The 13,338-nt window shown below is 38.7% G+C and overlaps 1 protein-coding gene across 2 annotated transcripts in view; it reads right to left on the bottom strand.

The window, feature by feature from the left end:
* Nucleotides 1-1,040: 1,040 nt before the first annotated feature.
* DNAJC21 (DnaJ heat shock protein family (Hsp40) member C21) overlaps nucleotides 1,041-13,338 on the bottom strand; it is a 29,082-nt gene continuing 16,784 nt past the window's right edge. Inside the window, exons 8-12 of one of the 2 annotated variants that reach the window (XM_027075232.2) lie at nucleotides 12,103-12,261; nucleotides 11,632-11,674; nucleotides 7,755-7,927; nucleotides 2,027-2,102; nucleotides 1,041-1,523 (exon numbers count right to left, since the gene is read on the bottom strand). In XM_027075232.2, coding sequence (XP_026931033.1) covers nucleotides 1,359-1,523; nucleotides 2,027-2,102; nucleotides 7,755-7,927; nucleotides 11,632-11,674; nucleotides 12,103-12,261 — 616 coding nt within the window. In that variant the 3' untranslated portion in view covers nucleotides 1,041-1,358. The remainder of the gene's footprint in view (nucleotides 1,524-2,026; nucleotides 2,103-7,754; nucleotides 7,928-11,631; nucleotides 11,675-12,102; nucleotides 12,262-13,338) is intronic. The other variant, XM_027075242.2, reaches the window with a different exon arrangement.

Here is a 13,338-nt window from a genome sequence, read left to right on the forward strand (position 1 = left end):
AGTGATAGAAGTTAGAAACAAAAAGGAAAAAAGATAAAGAGAATCTACTTATGTCTCTAAATGAAGAAGGAAACAATTAAAAATTAAAATACAAATGCATATTTTCAAGTCAAGCACACAGAATGATTGAGCTCAATACTATCCCATGAGACTTTCAGGAAAGTCCTTGCCATCGGAGACTCAGGTTCTAGAGCTCATGCATAATTGAAGATTCCTTCATTTGAGGATTCAAGGACATAAGGAGAGAACTTCGCTAAACAGAAAGTATATATTTTAAGCTAGTGAGTTCAGAGTTACTCTCAAGGCCAATTAGAAGAACTGCCTACTTAATCCATCCTCATCCTAAAATCTGGCTCATTACTGGTCCGTATACTTGACCACACTCACTTTCAACAATTCTCCAGATTTCCTTTGAGTCAATATTCATCTTTGCTATAGAATTCATGGCATAAATATCAGCCCTATGAAAAAACTTTTATTAAAAAGTGTCTTCCATTAAATGATGAAAAAAACAAAATTAAAAACTTTTGAAAATAGTGAAAAACAAACCCCAAGGCAGAATATCCTTTTTTAAAAAGTCGGTATAAAATCTGAACATCCACCACCTTGATCCATAATGCTTCATGGCTGTCACTGTGTCAAAGAAGGAAGCAACATCTTCATTAATTTGCTTCCACCTCCACAATTTAAATCAGAGCAAAACACCAAAGATCTACCTTACTGATAATTACCTATAAAATCTCAAAATCAACAGTGACACCTTGAAGAGGTATTAGTCTTGAAATATAACTATGTATGCTCAATTTGTTTCTACCTATCACTGTCCTTGAAGAAAAAAAATACAGTAATCAACAATAGATTATTTAGAAAGAATTTGAAAGTCAGAACTGGAGTCATGTTATCAAGTGGGAAAAAAAACTCCACGATGATTTTAAAACAATCTGAGTCTTTGACACATCATGAAGTATAACAATACAAAAGCATTGAATCATGTGAAAATACTATGTGAATTCCACAAAACAAACAGAAAGGAGCATCTGTATGTGTTAAAATAATTTAATTCTCCCTGTACATTTCTGTTCACATGAGCCAAGAGAAACCAAGAATGCATACTTTACAATATTTACCTGTTTTGAGACATTCAAGTCAATTCAGATGGCAAAGTAGAATTCAACCATTAATGAAATGTTTAAAAATATATATATTAAACGAAAAAATGTTTTTACAAGATAAAAAATAATCTTCCACAATGCAAGAAATTGCAGATCACTGAAATTTTAACTGTTTAGATGATTTCAGTTCAGTTTTTGGTTTTAAAATCTAGAAACAATCACAAAGAAAAAGTGTTGACAGAATTTCTATCTGTTTTTACGTTTCTCTTTCTTGCTTCGACTACTTGTTACACTGTTTAAAGAACATGATGAAGGTGCTCTCGCATGACCTGTGGCCTTCAGATGGTCAAAAAGTTTATTCCGGGATGGAAATTCACTATGGCAGGTTGTACAGCTGATAAGAACATCACTCTGAAGAGAGAAAAAAATACATCAATTAAAGTGTTATTACCTGAGTGCAGTGATTTATGTTTTCACGTTGAGATTAAATATCAAATAATTCAAAATAAAGAACTTTTATCAAAATGGCAGCCACCAAGAGAGGCTTCCAAAGAGGCAGCTGTTTTTAGAAGTTAAGTCCCATCAGCCAGCACCATCAACTTTAAAGAGTCTGAGACATTCAATAGCATGTACCATATGGACCAGATCAAGGTTTTAGATTTCAAAGTAATGGAAAACAGAACAGTAACTGTTTTAGTACAGTTTGGTATTTCCAATGTGCTTTTTAAAGAAAAACAATGACACACCTATCTATACATTCTACATCCACCAAGAAAAACTGTTGATGGATCCACACCTATATATACAGTAGGTGCAGAAGGGTTCACCAAATACTTGTCTTTAGAATTAGAATTAAGAATTTAGATTACTTAAACAAGGTCTACTGAAAACATGTCAATAGGACTTTGACCTACCACTGTCTGTTGTTCAGCAGGTACTTTGACAGATTTCTTCATATCTTTGGCTTTCTTTCCTTTGGGTTTAGGAGCACTGGAAAATAAATTAAAGAATTCTGTATAATCCAATAATAACGTATCCCTTTTTTTTTAACGTTTATTTATTTTTGAGACAGAGAGAGAGAGCATGAACGGGGGAAGGTCAGAGAGAGAGAGGGAGACACAGAATCTGAAACAGGCTCCAGGCTCTGAGCTGTCAGCACACAGCCCGACGTGGGGCTCGTGAGATCATGACCTGAGCCAAAGTCGGACGCTCAACCGACTGAGCCACCCAGGTACCCCAATAACGTATCCCTTTTAATTGCTACCTTGCTCCCAAGAAGATTCAAAAGAGTGACATGCACTTTAAGGGCTAATTCACTAATTTTTATGGCCAATTAATTAATTTTCACATCTCAAATGAACTGCTTTAAAGAGCAAATTTAGAGATCACATGTGATGTCAAATTTGAGGAGGGAGTTAAGATGGTAGAGTAGTATGTAGATCCTGGGCTCGTCTCGTCCCCAAAAACAAAAAACTAGATCAGCAACAAACCATTTTGAACAACTAGGAAACTGATCTGAGGATTAACACAACAGTAACTTGAGCCACAGAATTAGGCAGGTATGCATCGCGGAGACATGAATTGGGGGAGAGAAAAGCCGTGGAGCGTAGGTCGCCGTTTCTGCAGAGAAAGGACAGAAAGGGGGAGTGTGGCACAGCAGTATCGTGCAATAAAAGCACTCCCCCGGAAGCAGCTGGAGAGAAAGAGAAAGAGAGAGTGAGAACACTCGCAGAGGACGGAACAGGGAATCTGTTCCCCAAAATTACTGACGGGGAGAAAGAAGGGGGTTTCAATACCATTAGGATTCTATAAACAGTAGAGCACAGAGTCTGAAGTTCTGGACCTCAGTACCTGGCAGTGCTCAGGTGAGGAAGCAGGGTGAATCCCCAGGAGCAGGCAGCAAGGTCTCAGGGGTCTCTGTCCCATACAGGGAGAAGCGGGTCCCCTGCTTAGAGAGCATTTGGTAGAGGGCATACGGCCTCCACACAGGCAAAGGTCCCAGCAGACCCCAGAGAGCAGCCATATTTGCTGATATTGGGATGAAGATGCAGAGTACAGTGAAACCTGGTGCTTGCTGTGTGTTGTGATTTGCCACAACCTCTGAACTTCTGCTGCTGTGCCATCACATGAATGTTTTCTGGGACAAGCCAGCACCCGGCCATTCCTCAGCAAGACCCTCCCTCATAGCGTTGGAGTGGGTCTGAGCCATGGGGGTCTTTGAAGTGTGGGGTTTTGAAACACAACCCCATCTGAGATAAAACTCTGGAGGGAGGTGCTGTCTGGCAGGTGGACGGCTTGGACACGGACAGGGTAGAGGTGGGCTGTGGACGGGAGGCCTGAGACAAAGAAGGGGTGCTTGATCATGGGTCAGTGAGAGTACAAAGTTCCTGCTCCAGAGACTAGGAGCTGGGTGAAGCCACTTTCACCTCTCCCATGCAATCCCATGTGTGCTCATGCATGCACGCCATACCAATCCACTCCAGTAAGTTAAGTGATGCCACATACTGGAGAACGGAGCCATTACACCAACCCCTGCCCAACCACACCGTCCAAGCTCATCCCCTAGAAGACCAGCAGAGGTCAAAACCACCTGCTTAGTGTACAGGCTATTAGAAGGTTTCATAGTTTCAGTTCTAGGGGAAACTGGATGTAACTTCATTCGGGTTTCATTTTGTTTGCTGGTTCATTTATTTGTTTTCTTTGCTTCTATTTTTGCTTAAATTCTGTTTTTTTTTTCCTTTCTTTTCTTTCTCTTTCTTGGATACCGAAAGAGAAAATTTTATTTCAATTTTTTTTACTTTATTTTCTTAAATTTATTATTCTATCTCATTTTCTTTACTTTATTATATTTTAATTTCCAAACTTTTTCTTACATTTTTGTTTCCTTTCCCCTTTTTCCCTATTTTATCAAACTTCTTTCAACATGCAGACCGAAACACACCTAAGGATCTAGCTTCCCTTTATTTTTCTTGTTTTTAAATTTTTCAATTTCAGTGTTTTATTTTATTAATTTTTTTTCTTCTTCCAAAATGACAAGATGAAGGAATTCACCCCAAAAGAAAGAACAGGAAGAAACGACAGCCAGGGACTTAATGCAGATAATAAGCAAGATGTCTGAACTAGAATTTAGAACCACGATAATAAGAATACTAGCTGAGGTTGAAAAACGCATAGAAGACACCAGAGAATCCCTTTCTGCGGAGATAAAAGAAATAAAATCTAGTCAGGCCAGAATTTAAAATGTTATAATCAAAATGTTATAATCTTGAATGGATGCCACAATGGCAAGGATTGACAAAGCAGAGCAGCTTCACCCAGAAGCTTCAAAGACCATACTCAAAAGGAAAGCTACAGACCAATTTCCCTTATGAACATGGATGCAAAAACTCCCAAGAAACTAGCAAATTGGATCCAACAATACATTAAAAGAATCATTCACCACAATCAAGTAGGATTTATTCTTGGGATGCAGGGCTGGTTCAATATCCGCAAATCAATGTGATACATCACATCAAAAGAAAGGGTAAGAACCACCTGCTAATAACAGCCTCAATGGGGAAAAAATGAGAGCTTTCCCTCTAAGGTCAGGAACACGACAGGGATGTCCGCTCTTGCCACTGTTGTTTAACATAGTGTTGGAAGTCCTGGCCTCAGCAATTAGACAACAAAGAAACAAAAGGCATCCAAATCAGTAAGAAGGAAGTCAAACTTTTAATTTACTCTTCACAGATGATATGATACTCTGTGTGAAACACTCAAAAGACTCCACCCACAAACTTCCAGAACTGATCCATGAATTCAGCAAAGTCACAGGATATAAAATCAATGTATAGAAATTGGTTGCATTTCTATACACCAAGAATGAAGCAGCAGAAAGAGAAGTCAAGGAATTGATCCCATTTACAATTGCACCCAAAACCATAAAATACCTATGAATAAACCTAAACAAAGAGGTGAAAAATCCATACACTGCAAACAATAGAAATCTTATGAAAGAAATTGAAGACAACACTAAAATATGGAAAAACATTCCACACTCATGGAATGGAAGAAAAAGTACTGTTAAAATGTTGATACCACCCAAAGCAATCTACATATTCAATGCAATCACAACCAAAATAACACCAGCATTCTTCACAGAGCTAGAACAATCCTAAAATTTGAATGGAACGAGAAAAGACCCTGAATAGCCAAAGCAATCCTGAAAAAAAAACAACAAAAAAGCAGGAGGTATCACAATTCCAGACTTCAAGCTGTATTACAAAGCTGTAATCATCAAGACAGCATGGTACTGGCACAAAAACAGACACATAGATCAATGGAACAGAATAGAGAACCCAGAAATGGACCCACAGATGTATGGCCAACCAATCTTTGACAAAGCAGGAAAGAAAATCCAATGGAAAAACAACAATCTCTTCGGCAAATGGTGTTGGGAAAACTGGACAGCGACGTGCAAAACAATGAACCTGGACCACTTACACCATACACAAAAATAAACTCAAAACGGATGAAAGAGCTATATGTACGACAGGAAGCCATCTATATCCTAGAGAAGAAACCAGGCAACAACCTCTTTGACCTTGGCCTCAGCAACTTCTTAACTGACTGAGCGACCCAGGCGCTCCAGCAACTTCTTACTCAACACGTCTCCAGAGGCAAAAGAAACAAAATCAAAAATGAACTACTGGGATCTCATCAAGCTTAAAAGCTTCTGCACAGCAAAAGAAAACAGCAAAACTAAAAGGCATCGATGGAATGGAAGAAGATATTTGCAAATGACTTATCAGATAAAGGGTTAGGATCCAAAATCTATAAAGAACTTACCAAACTCAACACCCCAAAATCAAATAATTCAGTGAAGAAATGGGCAAAAGACATGAATAGACACTTTTCCAAAGAAGACATCCAGATGACTAACGGACACATGAAAAAATGCTCAACATCACTCATCATCAGGAAAATACAAATTAAAACCACAATGACATAGCACTTCACATCTGTTAAAATGGCTAACATTTAACAACTCAGGCAACAACAGATGTTGGTGAGGATGTGTAGAAAGAGGAACCCTTTGGCACTGCTGGTGGGAATCCAACCTGGTACAGCCACTCTGGAAACAGTGTGGAGGTTCCTCAAAAAATTAAAAATAGAACTACCCTACGACCCAGCAATTGCACTACTAGGTACTTATCCAAAGGATATAGGAGTGCTGATTTGAAGGGGCACATGTACCACAATGTTTATAGCAGCATTATTGACAACAGCCAAAGTACGGAAACATCCCAAATGTCCATCAATTGATGAATAAAGATGTGGTGTATATATACTATACAATGGAATACTACTTGGCAATCAAAAAAAAAAAAAAAAAAAAAAAAGGAAATCTTGCCATTGGCAGCAATGTGGATGGAATTAGAGTATATGATGCTAAGCGAAATTAGAGAAAAGACAAATATCACATGATTTCATTCACATGTGGAATTTAAGAAACAAAACAGATGAACACAGGGGAAGGGAAGAGACAGATCATAAGAGACTTAAATGCAAAGAACAAACTGAGGGTTGCTGGAGGGGTGTTGGGTGGGGAGATGGGTTAAATGGGTGAAGGGCATTAAGGAGGGCACGTGCTGGGATGAGCACTGGGTATTATAAGTAAGTAATGAATCACTAATTCTATTCTTGAAATCATTATTACACTATATGTTAAGTAACTTGGATTTAAATTTAAAAAATTAATTTAAAAAAAAGATGTGAAAAGTTGACACAAACATTAACGAATTTTACTTAAATCAGTTGAAACACAGCTGAAACACTTTACTGGTTTGTGTGGTTCCTCTCCTTCCTTTTCCTACAGCTACAGCCCTAGCCCAGGACTCTGTCCTGTGTCCCTCACTGACGCCCCCTGAATTCCTAAACCCCCAAGTGCACTCACCGCCCCTTCACTGGTGTTCTGGTGTTCATCATTTGCAACTCAGGCTCCCACTTTACTGGGTCAACTGAACCCTTTCTCATGGTCCTTGACAGGGACCTGAGGCTACTTACTGTTCAGATCTTTCCTCAAGGAATAAGAAATTCTCTGCTCTAGAGGAACAGAGGATGGAGAGAAGAAAGACAAGGCAGGAAGGGGAGGACAAGGAATGCTATCTCCCTTGAGAAGAACCTTCTTCTGGCAGCCACTAAGACCTTGTGCGGCACCAAAATTCCAGGGCTCCTTCCAGCAGGAAGGCCCCAGGCTGCGGTATAAATCCTAATGACCTGCACTGTGGGGCCAGACTCAGGAGGACCGCCGTGAGCATGGAGATACGGTTAGCGATGCTGCAGGCAAGCAGGGTGTGGCCTCATCAGGAGCCTTGTTCTCACTTGAGTGCCAAGGATTACAGATTTGGGACAAAATAAGACCTCAACAGGATGAAAACTGGATCAAAGCGCCTTTCTGATTTGGGCCATATTGCTGAAATGTCCGTGAGCCCATTCCTCCAGTATCCTCTTTCCCACATGCTGTACCTGTCTGTCTGGGTAACATGGAAGTCACGGATATACATGATCTACTTCGTAACTGCAGGCGGGATGTTATCTGATCTATGAGAAGGCATTCTTACTTACCAACGTTAATTAGAAAACACCATCAACTTGACTTACTTTTTAGCTTCACTTTTAGGGTCATCACATCGTTCAACAGTCTCAGTGGCACTGATGTTTTCTTGGGGACTACATTCGAATTCTTTGGCATGGTCTTGATTTAAGTTGGTATCTTCTGACTCAACCTTTACTCCTTCTCCAGTTCCATTTTCATTGAAATTATCATCATAATTCTAGGTCGTAAAACATATATGCATTAAAAAATAAATAATAATCCCAGCTTCTTATGTTGCCAAATAGTTATAATCAATTATAAGGTCCTGTGCACTCTGGAGGAGCATATCTTCAGGAAATAAAAAGGAGAAACAGCTAGCAATTTAAAACATTAGGGATGAAGGATGCTGGGGTTGCTCAGTCGGTTGAGCGTCTGACTCTTGATTTCAGCTCAGGTCATGATCTCATGGTTCGTGGGATTGAACCGACGGTGCTGAGCCTGCCTGGGATTCTCTCTCTCTCCCTCTCTCTCTGCCCCTTCCCAGCTCGTGCTCTCTCAAAATAAATAAATAAACTTAAAAAAAAAAAAAAAACAACACAAAAAACACGAATGGTCATTACAGCAATATTAAACTAGGGAAAAATTGGAAACAATCCATATGTTCATTAAGTGAACGGTTGAATATATGAAGGGAATGATGAAGCTCTTAAAAAATCACGTTTGCAAAGTTACCGATTCAATTTTGTAGAAAAATACAACCTATTAGCAGAAATGTAAAAGAGACAATTGTATATAATGTCTGGTTATAATTTAATTCAATAGTAAGTAATATCTATAGGCAGAATTAGGGATGATATTTATCGTTTTCTGGTATCCAGATGATCTGCAATGAGCAACTATTACTTTTTTTTGAGAGAGAGACACAGAGAGAGCAAGCAAGTGGGAAAAGGGCAAAGGAAGACAGAATACTAAGCAGGCTCCACACCCAGCAAAGCCCCATGTAGGGCTTGATCTCATGACTGTGAGATCATGACCTGAGCCAAAATCAAGAGTCAGACAGACACTTAACCGACTGAGCCACCCAGGTGCCCCAACCATTACTTTTATAGTTACAAAAGAAAGAAGAAAAAAACAAAATAAGCATTATAAAAAAAGACAAAACTTGGCAAACATATCCTCACTAAGTGCAACTGTGCTTTGTTTTTTCTTTATTCTTGACTGAGACAGAGAGAGAAAGAGAGAGAGAGCGCACAATCGCGGGAGAGGCAGAGAGAAACGGAGAGAGAGAAAATCCCAAGCAGGCCCAGCACTGACAGCACAGTCCCATGTGGGGCTCCATGTCACAAACAGTGGGATCATGACCTGAGCTGAAATCAAGAGTCTGACCCTTAACTTGACTGAGCCACCCAGGCACCCCTGCAACTGTGTTTTTTTGTTGTTCTGGTTTGAGGCAACATTTTGCCACATTTGCTCTCCCCTATCCCTTCCTGTGGGTCTCTGAACACACACTTTCCCCCACCCCAGAACTATGAAAGTAAGTTGCAGGCAGATATCATGACACTTCACCATGTATCTTGTAAGAACAAAAACATGCTCCTACATTTCCACACTACCCTCTTCATACTGAAGACCTTAGCACTGATGGTATCTGCTACATAAGCCATATTCACAACCCAATAATGTCCTTTCCTTGTAAGCCCCAAGAGGGGCTAGAGTCAAGGACCACACGTTGTGCTTAGTTGTCGCATCTCTTTAATCTCCTTTACTCTAGAACCAGAGCCCTACTTTTTTCTTTTCTTTTCTTTTTTTTGGTCTTTCATGATATTGACAATTGGATGGCTGCTTTGTTCCCACAGTGTGGCTTTGCCTGTTTCCTCATGATTAGACTCAGGTCACACATTTCTAGTACTAATATTACTACCAAAATGTCTACTAAGTAGACTTCAAGATTTTTTTATCTTGTAGTTAATTTTGTCTTTAGAACGTGTCTCATGGAGGGTGTCAGAGTACTGTGTTCAAAAGTTACTTGGATTCCTCCTTTCTGCCAGCCAGGGACATTTGTTCACATTCAATCTCAGTTTTCTGGGTTTTCTTTCACAATCTTGTTGGCTCATGCTGTTTTCTTTTTCTGACCATACAGAAAACTTTTCCAGTCTGACGCCTCCTGATTCTCTGTATTTGCTGCCTCCTGCTCTTCAATCTACCAGTTCATGTCTCTGTGCTACCCTCCCATCAGAAAGAACTGCGAAAACATCAGGAAAAATACTACATAAAACTAGGTCTGAACTGGGGCTTTCTTCCCGATAGAATGAGAAATCAACACGAGGTATTAGTATAAAGAAACACAGCTTTGGAGAGGAAAAATGGGGTAGTAAACAAAGCATTTCCATTGGTAAGAATATAAAGATACGTGTGTCTATTACGGCAATCTACAGGACTTAGCCTTCATGATTCAAGACAAGGTAGGTTTGGCTTAGGTATAAATCCCTCTTGTTTTGTCCTTATTCTAGTAGTTTTGGCACACACAAAGGCCAGATGAAGTGTTCTAATAACTGTAATCTTTGGGTGGAAGATGAGTCATTTTATGAAGGAACATACAACTTGCTATGTGGTTTTATAATTGAAGCACAAGTTCCAAGTCACAAATTTTAACAGTGATTAATTCACATGTCACGTATCATTTTTGGAACATAAAACAAAAATTTTCAAACTTATTACCATTTAAATAGATAAGCCAAATCTAAAGTTTTGTGAAAAATTATTAATGTGTTAACTATGTTTTCTTAAAAATATTTTCAGCTTTTGGGGCGCCTGGGTGGCTCAGTTGGTTAAGCATTTGACTTTTGATTTGGGCTCAAGTCATGATCTCACAGTTATTGAGTTTAAGCCCCACATCGGGCTCTGCACTGCCAGTGCAGAGCCTGCTTGGGATCCTCTCTCTGCCCCTCCCCCGCTTGCACTCATGCATGCTCTCTCTCTCAAAATAAACATTTAAAAAATACATATTAGAAAATATTTTCAGTTTTCAAAAAGAACTATAACATTTAAAACCTAATATAAACTAACAGAATTAGATTATATTAAAATAGCACAGGAATCAATTCTATTCCCTTTAGACCCACCAAGTATCCTTAGTAAAATGGACAAGCCCCCTTTTTATACATCCCTAGGACTGTTACGCATATGTAACAACATAATAACCTTTTATTTTAAAATATTTAAAAAATGTTTATCTGAAAGCAAGAGTGGGGAAGGGGCAGAGAGGGAGAAAGAGAATCCCAAGCAGGCTCCACTCTGTCAGCTCCAAGCCCAATGCAGGGCTCAATCTCATGACCCTGAGATTATGACCTGAGCCAAAATCAAGAGTCTGACACTTAACCGACTAAGCCACTCAGGTGCCACAATTTAAAAATATTCATAAGAGAGATTGGATTTAGATGTCAGGTGTGAAATATTTAAATGGTTTAAATTTCTGAATAATATTAAGAAACATTTTTTCAAGAATCACAATCATTACACATGTCTAACCAAATATTCCTTTTACAAAATTTCACTTATGTTGTCGGAAAAAGAAACTTAGATATACAATAACCAAACCTCAGATTTTCACATATTTCTGGCTTTAATTGTTGTCCTCATCTAAAAACCCAGTCATCACACGTCCCAATATTTTTTAAATATGATCACTCAGCTAATTACTATTAGGGAATTAATTCCACTTGACAAATTTTAAAACACACTGACACAGAAATTAAGTAAATTAGCTACATGCATATTAATGGAGAAAAAGGGATGACAAAAGAAAATATTTTCAATTCCCTTCAATCCATTTTATAACCAACAAAATTATACTGAAAGTCCCTCTCCTTAAAGCAGACTCTACTGAGTAAACAAAAGCACTCTATCTTTAAATTTGATATTCAATAAAACTTTTCAACATACCTGTGTTGGTTTCTGTTTCTTTTTCTTCTGTTTTTTAGAAAGCCTGTGAACAAATATGAATCAAAACGTCAAATACTTAACTCTGTGACTACCTGCTAAATGAAAAAAAAAAAAAATACTACAACACTACTGATACAGAGAGAAGTAAAATACTAAAACTATTTAATACTGTAAGATATTAAAAAGAAAACATTCACATTATCATTTTAGAAAATTGTAACAGTGGTTCCACTGACAGTAATTAACATGTCAATTACCTAGGTATAAAACTGCTTTTAACAGTCAAAAAAATTCTATATAAACTATTCTTGACATCATGCTTTACCCATTTCAATTTTGTAAGTTCCCTTAAGTAGAAAAACATGTGGAAAATATTAGCATAACAGAATAACTTCTTTCAGATAAGACAGCATTTAAGTGCAATCTCATCTCTAACATTATAAGTATGTTTAATAACATTTTTAGAAGTACTTTTGTTTTGGTGCATCTTCTAGATCGTCTTCAGAATTGGCATTCAACGGATTTTCATCAGTTTGAGGTCCTGAGAAATTTTCTTCCTCCTCCTCCAACTGTTGTTTTAACAAGGCAACCATTTCCCGATGCTTCTTTGATTTTTCATGATTCCTCATGCTGAAATAACAATCTGTTGTAAGTAACTGCAAGAGAAGTCACATGTGCCCAAATATGTGGCTGAATACGTGCAACCACATTAAAATTTATTTTTCCAAGTAAGCAAACTATTGGTGATACCAGAGAGAGAACCAGAAAGACCGTGTCAGGACCTGTCAGGCAGTAGTTGTTTTTCCCTGTATCCAGTATTTCCCCTCCAGCTGTCCTTCTATCTACAGATTTTCTTCAAAAAAAATTTTTTTGGGGGGGGGGGGCCAAATTCTATTATTTTAATTTTCCAGTCCTTAAGATTCAAGTCTTCTCCACCATTTCCTCCTAATCACCGAGTATCTGCCAAGCGCGGACACGTTCCAGAGTGTGCTGTGGGCTTCGAGAGATCTTGGGAAATTATAGGACGACATTCAACTTAAAAAGGAAGGCCCCTTGGGTTATGACGTGAAGGCCTGAAGTACAAGAGTAGTTCACCTGCTTTTGCTTTTATCAGTAACTGTCTTTCACCTCCTCAGGAGGGCTCTCCCTCCTCACTCCTACCATCCTAAGTGTGAGTTCACACACACCTGTCCTCCTCTGCCTAAAACTCCACGAGCCGCGTCTCTTTCAGTGCATCTGTGGACCACTAAGTAACACTTCACAAAACTGAGTTGACGACACTGAAGTACCGAGTCGTTAGATGAACAAGAAAAGTGGGAAACTATGTCACTATCAACTTCATCTCATTTGTTCAGAGTTGAGGTTTCCTAGTTTGAGTTGCTACTCTTCCTCTCCACTAAAATTTTCTTTCAGACCATGTTTCCTTGGAGAAATTGGAACATCTTGTACCAGAAGGTAAGTGCTCAAAAGAACGCCTGGGATGTTCTTCAAGGAGCCACCTTGAAGGAACTCTCACTAACCATATCTGGAAAAGTTTGAGCATGAAAAGTACAGTAATAAATTATAAAACATTGAAAAAAATTCACAAATTCATACTGATAATAGACAGACAGAGAAAAGGCAGGGCTCTTATTATAGCAGAAGACCAAATGAGGACTAATAATATAGCAGGAGCACTGGTCCCAGAAAAGCCCCCCTTTGGGACCA

Source organism: Acinonyx jubatus, chromosome A1, assembly GCF_027475565.1.
Source record: "Acinonyx jubatus isolate Ajub_Pintada_27869175 chromosome A1, VMU_Ajub_asm_v1.0, whole genome shotgun sequence".
Taxonomy (NCBI): Eukaryota; Metazoa; Chordata; class Mammalia; order Carnivora; family Felidae; genus Acinonyx; species Acinonyx jubatus.